Here is a 12,800-nt window from a genome sequence, read left to right on the forward strand (position 1 = left end):
TCGTCACCTCTGCTCTAGTTCTTTTTGCATATCTTGATGTTCATTCTGTGGTTATTTTGGCTCATCTACTGTCTGTCACTTTTGCTAACGTGTAACTTACCAAACGTAAATTGTAGTTTGGACCAAAAAATTTTGAACTTACAATTGCAGTTCACAACAACAAAAATTCTCAATTACAATAAAGCTACATGAAAATGTGTAAATAATTATATTCAATTACAACCAAATCTGGTGTGATTATCTGTCACTTAATCCCCTAGGCTATCACGACCGTATTCCGGTCATCGGTTAGGGTTGGGTCTGGTTTTTTAATTGCAGTCGAATCTGGAACTATCCTGTGAGAAATATTTGGTTGCATTGAGTACTTTTGACACGCTTGAAAACTTTTAGCTTTTATATTGTATTACAACAGCTTCTCAATCTGAAATGAGCCACAGAATTGTCGATTTGATTGTTGATTCTATCCTTGCGGTAATTCATTTTTTATGCTAAATGTCGCAAGGAGTTATACAATGCATCGTAAGAATACGATTTTAACAATGAACTGTCCCATAAAAATGCAATAAAAATTCTCATGTTCTGCTTTCGTTTTTTGGCTCAAGCAAACAAAATACCCAAAAAGAAAAAAATCAATAATCTCCGGATGTCAAAATGTTTTTGAATAATTTTCAAGGGGCTTAGGTGACCGTATTTGGACTCAATCCCAAAGCCACCAAGATGAGAAGGTGAAAATTCTATCCCAGTAGTTTTTCACCTAAACGCCTTTAACCCTAACAAGGGTAAATTCGAATATTGAAACTACACTAAATGCAACAAAACTGGTATAATACATTTCAACATGGATGTGCTGGTTGCACAATGATAACCAAATCCAATGTTCGACATTGTAAATGTACCACAAACGTTAGCTGTTCAGTAACTATGCTGATATACTTGTAGCCTACCATACGGTGTTATTGTAAAATGTCGGTTGGTTTAAAACGGTCCAAGTCTTTTGTCATTCTTGGAAGTACCATCCATTTTTTTTTTCTTAATCCCAACCAGCTGACGTTGACTTATATGAACCACTGGGTAAGGCTAACTACTCGGTCATGAGCTGAGAGCAACGAAAAATGAAATGCCAAGAATTTTCGTAAACCAAGCGGCATTGTTTGCTGACACAATCAGAAGTGCTGATGTAGCTATTTCGTATGTCCAAAGTTCATTTACTTGGCAAACAAATCTTTGAAAGATACTTGCTGGTTATTTTGTTTTGAAACGTAATTATAATGTGTAATAACGTAATTTTAATACCTTGACAAAACATCAACGTAAATGTGCAATAACTAAGCTTTTGAAAGGTTTTATGCTTTGAACAAGCATCCAGTTAAAAGATGTAGGCTATTGCTATTCATTAAGCCGAGACTTCATGTTGATGAAAACAATATCGATGTTGCAGGTCATGGCAGATCATATGGCGATGAATGAATAAAACAATTAAGAGCAGGGAAATTAATAAAATGTAAACTGATTGAATAAGTCAGGGTTGTCAGTTCGGAGATTTTCACGTAGAAAAGTTAGTTTTGTTTCTGGGTCTCAGAAAATATTTCACAGTTGCTAGTTGTGGCCTGGGTGATTCCTTCGGTTTCCTTTCTAACCGACTTTCATAGAATAAGTTTCCAAACACATTTTTTTTGTGGTGACTTTATATTGTGCAAAATGTAGGCTACAATTTTAACCTACTTTTGGTCTTATTTCAATTTGTAACAAATGGGCCATTCTTTAGTGGCAAATGAGTTGGAAGTAAAACTGCTAGTTTAATTTTTCTGGTGCTGCAATATTCCATCTACATTTCTTTGCGTGCGGCAATTCGATCTTTTTCTTACTTATTTGTCGACAACCTTCTTCAATTAGAAATTAGATTTGTAGTCCTTTGGCAACTAATTTCAGATTGAAATTTACTTTTTCTTCATACACTGTATATTTTGCATTCTTTTCTTCACTAAACGCACTTCTTTGATAAATGCCAAGGGCGTAATCAGGGGGATAAAGAAAATAATTGTCCACCCCAAAATATTTTGTATATCTGATGAGGGTAAAAACTTCTGGCGGAAAACGGTTGAATTTATTATGTTGTTATTCTGCTGCTAGTGTGTTGTATTTGTTTGAAATGAAGCTATTCAATCCTATTAAGCTTTTGTCCATCTTTTTACAGTATTGCGAAATTACTTTTCTCCCAAATCTATATTTTTAAGGCATCGAAAAGCTTTAGAAAAGTTTACCAATATGCGACATAGCAGATGTATTTCTTTGATCAAATGCTTGCGGCATTTGGCCATGTAACACTTTGAAAATATTTGTTTCCACGTACGATATACACCTCAGATTAAACATGAACTTTAGATAAATAAGCCTACTGTGTTGTATTTTGTGCGAGGTTTATTACATGTATTCTTACAGCCATTTTTGTTTTATGTAACATAAATAAACTTTTCACCCTTTGTTGCAGCATCTTTTGACAGAATTGTATTAGTGATTTAGGCTAAAAGTACTCACAGAATGCGCAATTTCAAAGTTTTTTTTTTAACAATATTCCTGCAGACCCCTATCTGTGTGTGTTGTCGCCTTGTGCTGGCTACACCCCTGATAAGTGCATTTACATTTTTACAATACACAAGCAACTATTTGCCCATTCTACAGAAAAAAAAGCTTTTGTTTTTAAGATGATAAAATAAAAGGAAATGCTGAGGAAGAACATAATATGGACGTGATAATGCTTTTGGTGATTCTGGTTATTGTCCAATCGAATGTTTCTGCAAATGATTCCGAACGCACTGCTGCACCAACAAGCTGGTATGACGCCACAATCAACACATTTTCTGCAGCGGTGCACGCCTTAACTGGAGACTCTAACAAGGATGCCAATGCTGAAGGTGACAAAAATCTTTAAAAAATTTATTGAATCACAGTTGGTCTATTGTTTTTTTTGTTTTTTTTTCAGCAACAAAATCTGTCACTGGTTTGATATTTTAATGTTATTTTCTCGCAAAACGATTACAATGCCCAATAATTCAGCTATTGCGCTACTGGAAGCGCAGCTAATAGGGAAAAGCATGGTAGGGTATTACACTTTTCTTGTCTGTTTAATTCATATTAAAATCTGCTATGCTAGGCAATTCTGAAACTCATCCGAGGCCGACCACATCTACTTCTACTTGGTATGATGCCACAGTGAACACATTGTCCACAGCCTTTCATACAATCACTGACGGCTCTTCCGAAGAAAACGTTGCGCAAGGTACAGCATATTAAAAACGGTTAAGCCCATCATGATTAGTGAAGAGATTAGAAAACAAAATCATTGTTATTAGAAATATTATCAAACAACTATTTAAAATAGTAAAGTCGTTTGTTTGCGCACTGATTGGGGAAACGAGTAAATTTCTGATGGTGCCTATGATATAATGGTCAGAAAACTCACTATCTTCCATGGTGAAGACTTTAATATGATTTAAACATCCAGAATTCAATGGGTAGGCTATTCATCTATGTTTTTTTGTTTAGTAGTTTTAGTAAAAGTAAAGGTGCTATAGAACAAAACTGGGCAGCTTGCGATAAATACAAAGTCTGTCTGGTCATTTCTTTCACGAAGATGAGAAATTCTCCACATGACATATGGAACGTAGGCCTACCTATCTATTTTACACCATTATGTATGTGCAGAATGGAAACCATTCCACGAGATAGTAAAAATGGCAAGAACAAAAGTTACGAACACATTAGATGGTCTGTTACCTGAAGACTACGAGAAAGTTGCGGATTTACAGGTTGTGTGCACAAAATCGTAACATTTTGTCGAAAAATAAATGCCCAAATTGAGCAAACACTTGAAAAGCAATTTTGCTTCATTGCAATAAGTAGGCTACTGATCTAACTAATGTATAGTTTACAGTGTTTTGACTTTAAAAACAAAAGTATACTTTATTTTTACAATACTTAGCCTGCTGAAATAAGTTTGATTATTCTGAATCATGAAAATTGCGGACCATTTTTAGATTGTGACTTTGATCATACTGGAATAACAAAACTCCGCTGAAGCCAATAAAGCTATTTTTTTCAGATTTTGTTTTGTCATCAGATAGTGTATACTTTTCTGTTGCTAACCTTTCTTTTGTAAAAAGTACTGTTTATCTTCAAAATTACTTTAATTCATGATAGAAATACGTGTGGCATAATGAAAGTTTTAAAATAAAGTTATTTACTGTAAAGCAGAAGTTAAGTGTGTGATAGTCGATATCTTTTTAGGCCAACTTTGAAACATTGAAAGAAAACTTACCAGATTTATCAGCATTTGGTTTCGATCTTTCTCGGATGCAAGATCATATGAACGATTGGAGTTGGGATGAATTTATTGCAAATTTATCAAACATGGTGCAGTCATATTCTACGTCAGGTGAGAATGAAAGGAAAGTTCAAGGAATTTTCAAACTTGTTGATTGTTTAAGACTGTAGTTTCTAGCACTAGTTGCAACGTTCATCTGATGAAATTGAAAGTAAAATTAACAACAAACAAAATTTCACCGGGTCATATACTGTAGTGCGATTGAAGGCAAGAAAAAAACATAATATAGGCAAGGCAAGAAAAAAACAATATAACCCGGTGAAATTTTATTTTGTATGTTATTCGCTCTGAGGATGCGCATTGTCATGGTGCGCGAAACGTCAGTGAAGCAATAAACCATCTTGTTTGTTGTTAATTTTACTTTCAATTTCATCAGATGAACGTTGCAACTAGTGCTAGAAACGATAATTGTGTTGATGAACACCCAAACTTTTCAGTATTAAGACTGTAAATCAGAGGCGGGCAACTTCTCCAGTCGGCGGGCCTGATATGGGAAAATGAAGTACTTGGCGGGCCGGATTTATGAATCGCTACATTAAGCGCGTATTTATCTACCTAGAAAAGAAATGAATCTTATTTAATGTAATGTAAACTTTAAGTTTAAAGCATAAAGACCAAAAACACTATTTAATGAATTTATTAACAATTAACGTAATGTACTTCAATAGCTGCTGAAGTCAATGAGACATTTGTGGTCGATCAAAGTTGTTACTTTCATTGCAAAGCAAACATACGGTAGCCTACTGCTTTCTTGCCGACTTGTGTGAAAAAGCGCTTGAGCATATTTGTTAAATTCACGACACTCCTTGTCAACTTTACGTTTCTTGGCAAAATTCATAGGAAAATATTTAGTGTAAATTCAAAATCTAATTCTAACTGAAAACAAAGAAACTAAAAACACAAAGAACTAAAGTTTAACCAATAATCACTATTATTTGTACACGTTCCCGGTTTAATTATTACACCAATCAGCCAAATTTCACTTTGATCTATTTTTCCGGCTTGAGACTGAAGGAAATTCTTACAAGAGACAAAGAAAAAGGATGGAAGGGCCTGTTTATGACAGAACATAACATGCTTGTCACTTGACTAAAAACCGAAAAAAAATAATCAAAGAACTAAAAATTAACCAACAGTCACTATTATTTGACGTAGTAAGCAGGTAGTGGTAGATTGGGGCAGAGTGTGGCCGCGGACCACATTATGTAAAGACCAGAAACTGTCTGCGAGCGCTCAAAATCCCGTCGCGGCCGGATCCGTCCCGCGGGCAGTATGTTGCCCGTCCCTGCTGTAAATGATACTTTTAGCCTTGTCGAGTCTTGAACCCAGTTGAGACAGGTCAATAAATGCAATTGATTGAGTTTCGCTTTTAGCAGCATGATCGTTGCTTACTTCACAAGGTAGATTTAAACGATCTGTCTTAGCCTGATGCTGCGAGTTTGCTGTGGCAATAGTAAGTTGGGCTAGCTTTCGGAACACAGTTCCCTAGTCATGTGGTATGATGAATAGTGTTGAAGTCAGTGAGTGGGGATTGTCGTCGTCTTTGGTTGATCGGTACTTATTTTCAGTGTAATCTCTCCACCGGGCTTGGTATGCCAGTTTGCAGAAGGACGATGTGATGTTCAGTATAGTTCGTTCGTCTGGTTGCTTCTTGATGGCAAATTTCGGTCCTTTTATGAGCAGGGTACGTTCTTGGTCGTTGAGGGAATTTGATAGGTCAGTGATGGGAGGAGGTGTCCCACTCATTGACTTCAACACCATTCATCATAGCACATGACTAGAGAACTGTGTTCCGAAAGCTAGCGCAACTTACTATTGCCACAGCAAACTCGCAGCATCAGGCTAAAACAGATCGTTTAAATCTACCTTGTGAAGGTCAATAAATGTTTTGCGAAAGCACAAGCTACAAGCAAACGGTTGATGTTGCGCCAACAACTTTTATGAACATAAACCTATCACTCCTCCACATAATGGAGAAAAACCAACATTTTAGCAACTTTTACGAATAAATTTGTATAAATTTCGATTGCTAAGAGACTGTGTGTCGATTGGAAACGTTTTTTGACTATACTGGCATTAATTTTATTTTAAAGCGATGCATTTTTCTTAAATGTCATAGATTCTCCTGAAGATGACGTGGCAACGTATAGCGAGATACCACCTGAATGTGGAATGAGCGTGGTAAGGGCAAGTACAAAGTAAAACGTAGAGTCATCTAGAAACAACGCAATATGTTGTAATTTTGTTGCAGTTTTTTTTCCAAGGTGATGGTAGTTGGTAAACCAAACTAGACAAGTGGACATGGACGGCCTACTTATTTTATCCTGTTCTGTTTGTATTTTAAAAGTTCGCTCTTACCTTTAGTATTCATGAAAGATTGCACATGTAATTCATTCTTGTTCTCAGACTTGAGTATTATAGCATGTAAGCCTAGTTATGAATTGAACTTGGTGTGTCAGAAGGATACGTTGATCAGTTTGTCGTATCCAGGCTTACACCTGGTGGTTGAAGATTTAGATTAAGTGGACGAGAAGGCAAGGAAGCCAATCTTCGTGTCCACCTTCAGGCACGCCTTTAAGTGTCCTGCCAAAGACACAGCCGCATGCTCTTGAGCGGTGTCAAACCGGCGACCTTTTGATTGCCGTTCCAAGGCTCTCACCACTCGGCTATGCAGCCGACACGTTGATCAGTAAGAATTTCTCACGTTGATCAGTAAGAAACTGTGACAAAACATTTATTTATTTTGTAGCCAGAAATGGTTCGTTTTTTCGGCTACAAATGTGAGATCCACACCGTGGAAACAAATGACGGTTATCTGCTTGAAATTCATCGAATACCATTTGGGCAAAATGGACCTAGAAGAATTGACGGTCCATTTAAGAACAATAAGAGGCCAGTCGTGTTTTTTCAACATGGTGTCTTGGCTGATTCCTCTTGCTGGGTTATGAACGGTCCTGGTAGGAGCCTTCCTCTTCTCCTTGCTGACATGGGATGTGACGTATGGCTTGGAAACGTAAGAGGAAGCACTTACTCTAGAAAACACAAGACATTGAATCCTGACTATGATGAAAAATACTGGCGCTTTACATGGCAACACATGGCTCAGTCAGATCTTCCTGCTATGGTAGACAAAGCCCTGGTTGAATCTGGACAATCTAGCCTTTATTACGTTGGACACTCACAAGGGACTCTTATTGCGTTCGCCAAACTAGCTGACGATCCGTCTTTTAACAATAAAATTCGAATGATGTTTGCCTTTGCTCCTGTGTCTACTCTTGGGCACATCACAAGCCCCTTTAGGGGCCTTGTTGGATTGGGCAACCCTGTTCATGTTGGGATGTCATTATTTGGAGGTGCCGAAGTTCTTCCCAAGAAGCCACTGTCTCAATGGATATCTGCTCAACTTCACAAGTAAAACTACTTATGTTCCACTCTTTCAAAAGTCTATGTATTAAAATTAAATAAGGCAAAGAATACTGAAAACCATGTTAACGGATGAAAATGTTGTTTACTTTGAAAACATTTGCTAGATTTTATTATACATTATACATATAGCCTATTTTTTGTTTTATTGTATTTTTTATAATAAATAAACCTTGTAGGGATACAAAGCTACTCCGTATATCATTTAATGTCAGTAAACTGAAAAATAATCGAATTTTTAACTATACAATCCAAATACATAGTTTTATTGCGTTTGAGTTTGTAATACTTTGCATTAATTTCTCAGGCTTTATCAAACATCTTTTAATGACACATTGGCATATCATGGCAGCAACCTGTTGCTATATACCTGCGGTTGCCATGTCGATCATTACTACAGCGACAGGTTGCCAGTGTACTTGTCGCACACTCCAGCTGGGACTTCGTTGCAAAACCTCTTACACATGGGGCAGTTAGTCACATCAGGAAAAATGAGAAAGTGGGATTTTTTATCCGGTAAATTTGTTGTTTTAACTATATTATAGTAACTATTTATTGTTATTCAGTTATTTCAACTGATCATAGTTTTGCGTCAGCATTTTTTTAATTTCCTTGCACACACCTTCCAAAATAATCGTGCCTTCGATATATTGGTTGCCGGTGTGCAAAAAGTTGTTTTTTTACCTGTCCGGCAGTGTCTAAACAAACGTAAAGAACCACTGATGTACAGAATTGCCACCAGTAGAAAAGTTTTCACAGCTTGATCTCTTGGCCATTTGGTCACTTCCTTAGTCTGATACCAACACAAGGTATCTAGGTAAAGAAAAAAAAATACAAAAGTTAGATTTTTTGTAAATCTGTAAAAATGCGTTTCGCTGCCGTTCAAAATTAAAAATTAAAACAATTCTCATTTTACTGGCAGCCAGAGTATGGAAGGCACGATTGTTTTGGGAGAGGTGCGCTAGCAAATTAAAAAAAAAACTTACGCAAAAACATGCTCCGATGAGTTCTTAACTCAACAAATAATTAAAGACTTTTTATGAGAATAAAAAGCTGAAAACAGAATGAAAAATATGTTTCGAAATGTCACAAATTTTGAGACCAAACATATTTTTTTTAATTGTTTGTTACCTAACTGGTTACGTTGCAAAGTTACAATGACAAAATCATTTACACCGATTTATTTATATAAAGTCACGCTCATGCAAAATAAAGTTGTTTTGGTTGTATGTTTTACAGAAGCAGAAAATAATAATGCTTACGGTCAAGTAAATGCTCCGGAATACGATATCAGCCTGATTCGAACCAAGATAGCCTTGTTTGTAGGCTCTGAAGACCAACTGGCCAACCCTGAAGACGCAAAACAACTTTCCGAAAAGCTTCAATTTCTCCATCACTATGAATTGGTATACAAATTTATTATTATTATCTTCCATATTTGTGTAGGCCTACATGTTTAGTTTGTTTTGTAGTGATTTGACAATGGATAGAAACGGGTTGCAGAATGTTTGTTGATCAATCATTGAATGCTTTTCGTGGCTTCTTAGCGATTGTGGGATGTGGAGTTACAGTTTCGATTTCATACGGTTGTTGTGGCTAACTGACAGACGTGACAGTATATGCATAAAGTTTTTTCAATAATACCAGTAGGCTACTTCCTGTTATTACTGGGTTTATATCAAAATCATAAACATTTATATCCGTCTATCATTTCCTAAGTTCTTGGCGTGTACGACGTCTTGAACAGAACAGGGTTAAGACCCTATTAAAAACAATGGCTTGGATACGAATCAATTGACCTTAAGCAGGGCCGTAGCAACAAAGAACGTGCCCCCCTCCGAACATAAGTCCGGGGCCTCTTCCAACGTAGAAACTGGAATGTGGTATTTATATTACACAACATGCAAGGTTTATATTAAATCAAATATAGTTATTACTATTTGAATCCTTAACAGCCTGTTTCACATTTAACGAATCATCAGAAGGTCTTATTCAAACAGAATCTCAAATATAATAAGGGTTTATATTATGTATGCACAGTAAAGGGCACAGTTCCGCTAACCGCTAATTAGCAAAGCTAACCGCGCTTTGGTTTGCGGATTAGCATTTTCGCTAATATTTAGAAATTTAAGCGGACTCGTTAGCAAAAGTAAATTTATTGGAAATCTGCTGATTTCTTTGTTGAAAGCTAGCTTTTACATTAGCTGCGCCCACCACTGTGTATACATAGGTCTACAGTGACAATGTAGACATATATTCCATAATTACGCAAAGCGCTTCTTTCGAGCCTTGTGCTAATAGTCCTTTCTGCACTGACGACAGTAACAGGTATGGTCGGTCAGAAGAATTCTGGTGCAAATGCAAAGATTCGGATATATCTCCTGAAAGCTGTTCTTGTACGTTAAAAATATGCTTGCCGTGACAAGTCCTCTCTCTTTTTCGATGACATAATTAAAACGATTCAACTCCATTATTAGTTCGTTGGCATCAATGTCTCCCATTTTTCTTTTAATTTTTTTGCACTGATTGTCCAGTTCCATTGTCCGCCCCGTTAGCTCAGTGGTTAGCTTACGTGTCCGCTCAAGACCACGCGGCGCAAGTTCGACTCTCGGGGTGTGCGCTTGAGCAACGCATTTCAGGACTGCTCTCCATTCAGCGGCACCTAGTGAATGGAATAATTTCCTGGCAACAGCACTTCAACAATCGGAAACTTCACTCTGTCAGTCTCGGTAACCGGCCCTGCGTCAAGAGCCTCTACAAGTATGCGAAACGACCAGGAATAACCAATCAAGGCTTTGTCAGTCCGAGGATAAAGATTCAAAACCAACCAACCCAACCGTTTTCTCTGAGACATTTCTACAGGCTGCTAGCGTTGTACAGAAATTTAAACAACTTGTACCACTTCACGAGTTAGTCAAAGCGCAAAAAAACAAAAGACATGGCCTGATCAGTGAGAACAAGAAAAAATTGCGATTTGAATTTTTCTTCAGCAGAACGACGATTCGAATCATCAGCACATTCGTAACCAAACATTCTTTTCCTACGTCGTACCGTGTTTAGCCACGTGGTTAGCCTATATCTTGTATTTCAATAGTCTTCCAAAAACTTCGGCGGAGGGCCCTCATTCCTTGCCCCCCCCCCCCCCCGATCGGAGGGTTCGGAAGGCGGTTGCTACGCCTCTGCCCTTAAGAGCTGGCGCTTTCAGGCTTTAAAGGGTGGGACTCAAAACATTGCGAAATGTAGGCTTGAAATAACACGATATTTAGAAATAAAGCGTATGTTATTACTTATTACACTATGAAACTTCAAGGCTAAGGAAATTTTATTTCTATTATTTCAGATTCAAGGATGGGACCATTTAGATTTTCTTTGGGGAAGAGAAGCAAAAGATACTATTTACGCAAATGTTATACAAACCATCACAAAATTTGAACCCTCATTAATTCGAAATCTTTACGTAACCCCTCACGACGAATTGTAATGCAACATTTTTTTAAAACATGGAGCAATTGTGAATGCTTTACATAAGAAAGAGGGTGTTTAATATCATCTTTGCACACTTTGCGGTGGCCCGACATGTAGGTCACATTGAAACCTGTACCAACAGTATTAGTGAAGGAGATCAGTTCGCTGGTAACGCAGTTAAGAATTATTTTGCTATTTTCTAGAATTATGTTTGTTTCTTTAAATGCTTCAAATTAGTTTATTTTTGTTGTGTTTGTGAAAGCGTTTTTGAATATGTGGCAAAGGACATACTGTATAGTCTGTAGTCACCTGTGCTGACGAGGTTGTTACACTGTGTTGTTTCTTTCTTGCGGTTTCAAGTGACCTTTCTTTCACCACATCCTGATTTGATGACAGTTTAATTGCAAGAGTGCATGAACAGAAAGAGATTTTTAAATCTCAAGTCTCTTTATAAAAACGTATTTTGAGTCCCAACAAGCAGCATATCAGCTACATAGCAACACATTGAGAAGTTTTTGCTTGTGAATTTGTGAAATCATACAGATTATTAACTGGGTTTTATTATTAATAGGAAAAAATATTTTGTGTTTTTGAAATTGCAGTGCTTGTCAAAGTTTGAGATAAAAATCTCCAACTGATCATCATTTCTATCAATTGGTGTATACGGGTATGCTTGTTTTCCACCAGTTCTGCCTGTTGAGGTCAAAATTCTTGGACTGCTCACAGAGGTAGTTTGGAATTTTATTGACTGGATCGTGCGGTTTCTTGACTAAATTAGTTTATTTCGTTTACCGCGTAGCTTGAAAGCTACATATGAGAATGGATGCACAATAAAAAAAAAGATTTGTTAAAGTGATAAAAATGGGACACTTGTGGCGTTGAAAAAAGAAAATTTATCAAAACTTTTTTCTTATTTTGTTAGGCAGTATTTTCAAAGTTTCAGACGTTTCAAATTACTTTAAGATTTTTTGTCCAAGTGTCCGTTCAAGGTTCATCCAGGCATCATCTTTTTGTGTCGTTGCTTTGCTGCTGAAGGCTCTATGAAGGTTAAAAACTTTTAATTTATTTCTGGTGTGTTAAATGAAGAAGTTTATTTGTATTTAAGTTTACCTTAAAATAAAGAAACTGTTGCATTTGTAACTGAAAGGTTTGCCGGCAGAGTTTTTGAGTTTTGCCGTTCAACATAACGAGAGGCTTGCAATCTTGTAGCGGGACGCAAAGACCTCTTATTGCCCTACAAAACCAGCTCGTCCAAAGTCGATTTTTTCCGATTTTTTAGGGAAGAGAATCTTTAAAACAACGCAGCCTATAGCTTCAGCATTGCTATGCACAATCCGAACAAGCCTTGCGGTTATACGCGCTTAATTTGATGAGCATTTGTCTTCGTTGCTTTGTGTCTCTACTACTGCATACTCACCACAGTTATTAATTGCTGTCATCTTATACTTTATTCATTAATGAACAAACATCATGGATTGTCGTATCCTGGCTTACGCCCGCTGATTGAAGATTTAGATTAAGTGGACGGGAA

The 12,800-nt window shown here is 36.9% G+C and overlaps 2 protein-coding genes across 2 annotated transcripts; both read left to right on the forward strand.

Annotated features, from left to right (window-relative positions):
- Nucleotides 1-2,740: 2,740 nt before the first annotated feature.
- Nucleotides 2,741-4,951, forward strand: LOC145764279 (uncharacterized). The gene is made up of 5 exons (XM_082575901.1): nucleotides 2,741-2,912; nucleotides 3,152-3,277; nucleotides 3,703-3,806; nucleotides 4,285-4,432; nucleotides 4,941-4,951. The coding sequence occupies exons 1-5, from the start codon at nucleotides 2,741-2,743 to the stop codon at nucleotides 4,949-4,951; spliced, it is 561 nt and encodes a 186-aa protein (XP_082432027.1).
- Nucleotides 4,952-6,504: 1,553 nt separating this feature from the next.
- LOC145764918 (lysosomal acid lipase/cholesteryl ester hydrolase-like) lies at nucleotides 6,505-12,393 on the forward strand. Its single transcript, XM_082576615.1, has 5 exons — nucleotides 6,505-6,562; nucleotides 7,131-7,792; nucleotides 8,112-8,320; nucleotides 9,044-9,210; nucleotides 11,145-12,393. The coding sequence occupies exons 1-5, from the start codon at nucleotides 6,554-6,556 to the stop codon at nucleotides 11,283-11,285; spliced, it is 1,188 nt and encodes a 395-aa protein (XP_082432741.1). The 5' UTR covers nucleotides 6,505-6,553; the 3' UTR covers nucleotides 11,286-12,393.
- The last annotated feature ends 407 nt before the right edge of the window (nucleotides 12,394-12,800 follow it).

This window comes from Aplidium turbinatum, chromosome 2 (assembly GCF_918807975.1).
Source record: "Aplidium turbinatum chromosome 2, kaAplTurb1.1, whole genome shotgun sequence".
In the NCBI taxonomy this organism is placed as follows: domain Eukaryota; kingdom Metazoa; phylum Chordata; class Ascidiacea; order Aplousobranchia; family Polyclinidae; genus Aplidium; species Aplidium turbinatum.

What these genes read in the sequence shown, in the direction of transcription:
- LOC145764279 (XM_082575901.1), top strand. Translation starts at nt 2,741, where the DNA reads ATGGACGTGATAATGCTTTTGGTGATTCTGGTTATTGTCCAATCGAAT. An exon ending in CAAGGATGCCAATGCTGAAG is followed by an intron (nt 2,913 to 3,151) that starts GTGACAAAAATC and finishes CTGCTATGCTAG; the next exon opens with GCAATTCTGAAACTCATCCG. An exon ending in CGAAGAAAACGTTGCGCAAG is followed by an intron (nt 3,278 to 3,702) that starts GTACAGCATATT and finishes ATGTATGTGCAG; the next exon opens with AATGGAAACCATTCCACGAG.
- LOC145764918 (XM_082576615.1), top strand. An exon ending in AAAGTGGGATTTTTTATCCG is followed by an intron (nt 8,321 to 9,043) that starts GTAAATTTGTTG and finishes TATGTTTTACAG; the next exon opens with AAGCAGAAAATAATAATGCT. An exon ending in TTCTCCATCACTATGAATTG is followed by an intron (nt 9,211 to 11,144) that starts GTATACAAATTT and finishes CTATTATTTCAG; the next exon opens with ATTCAAGGATGGGACCATTT.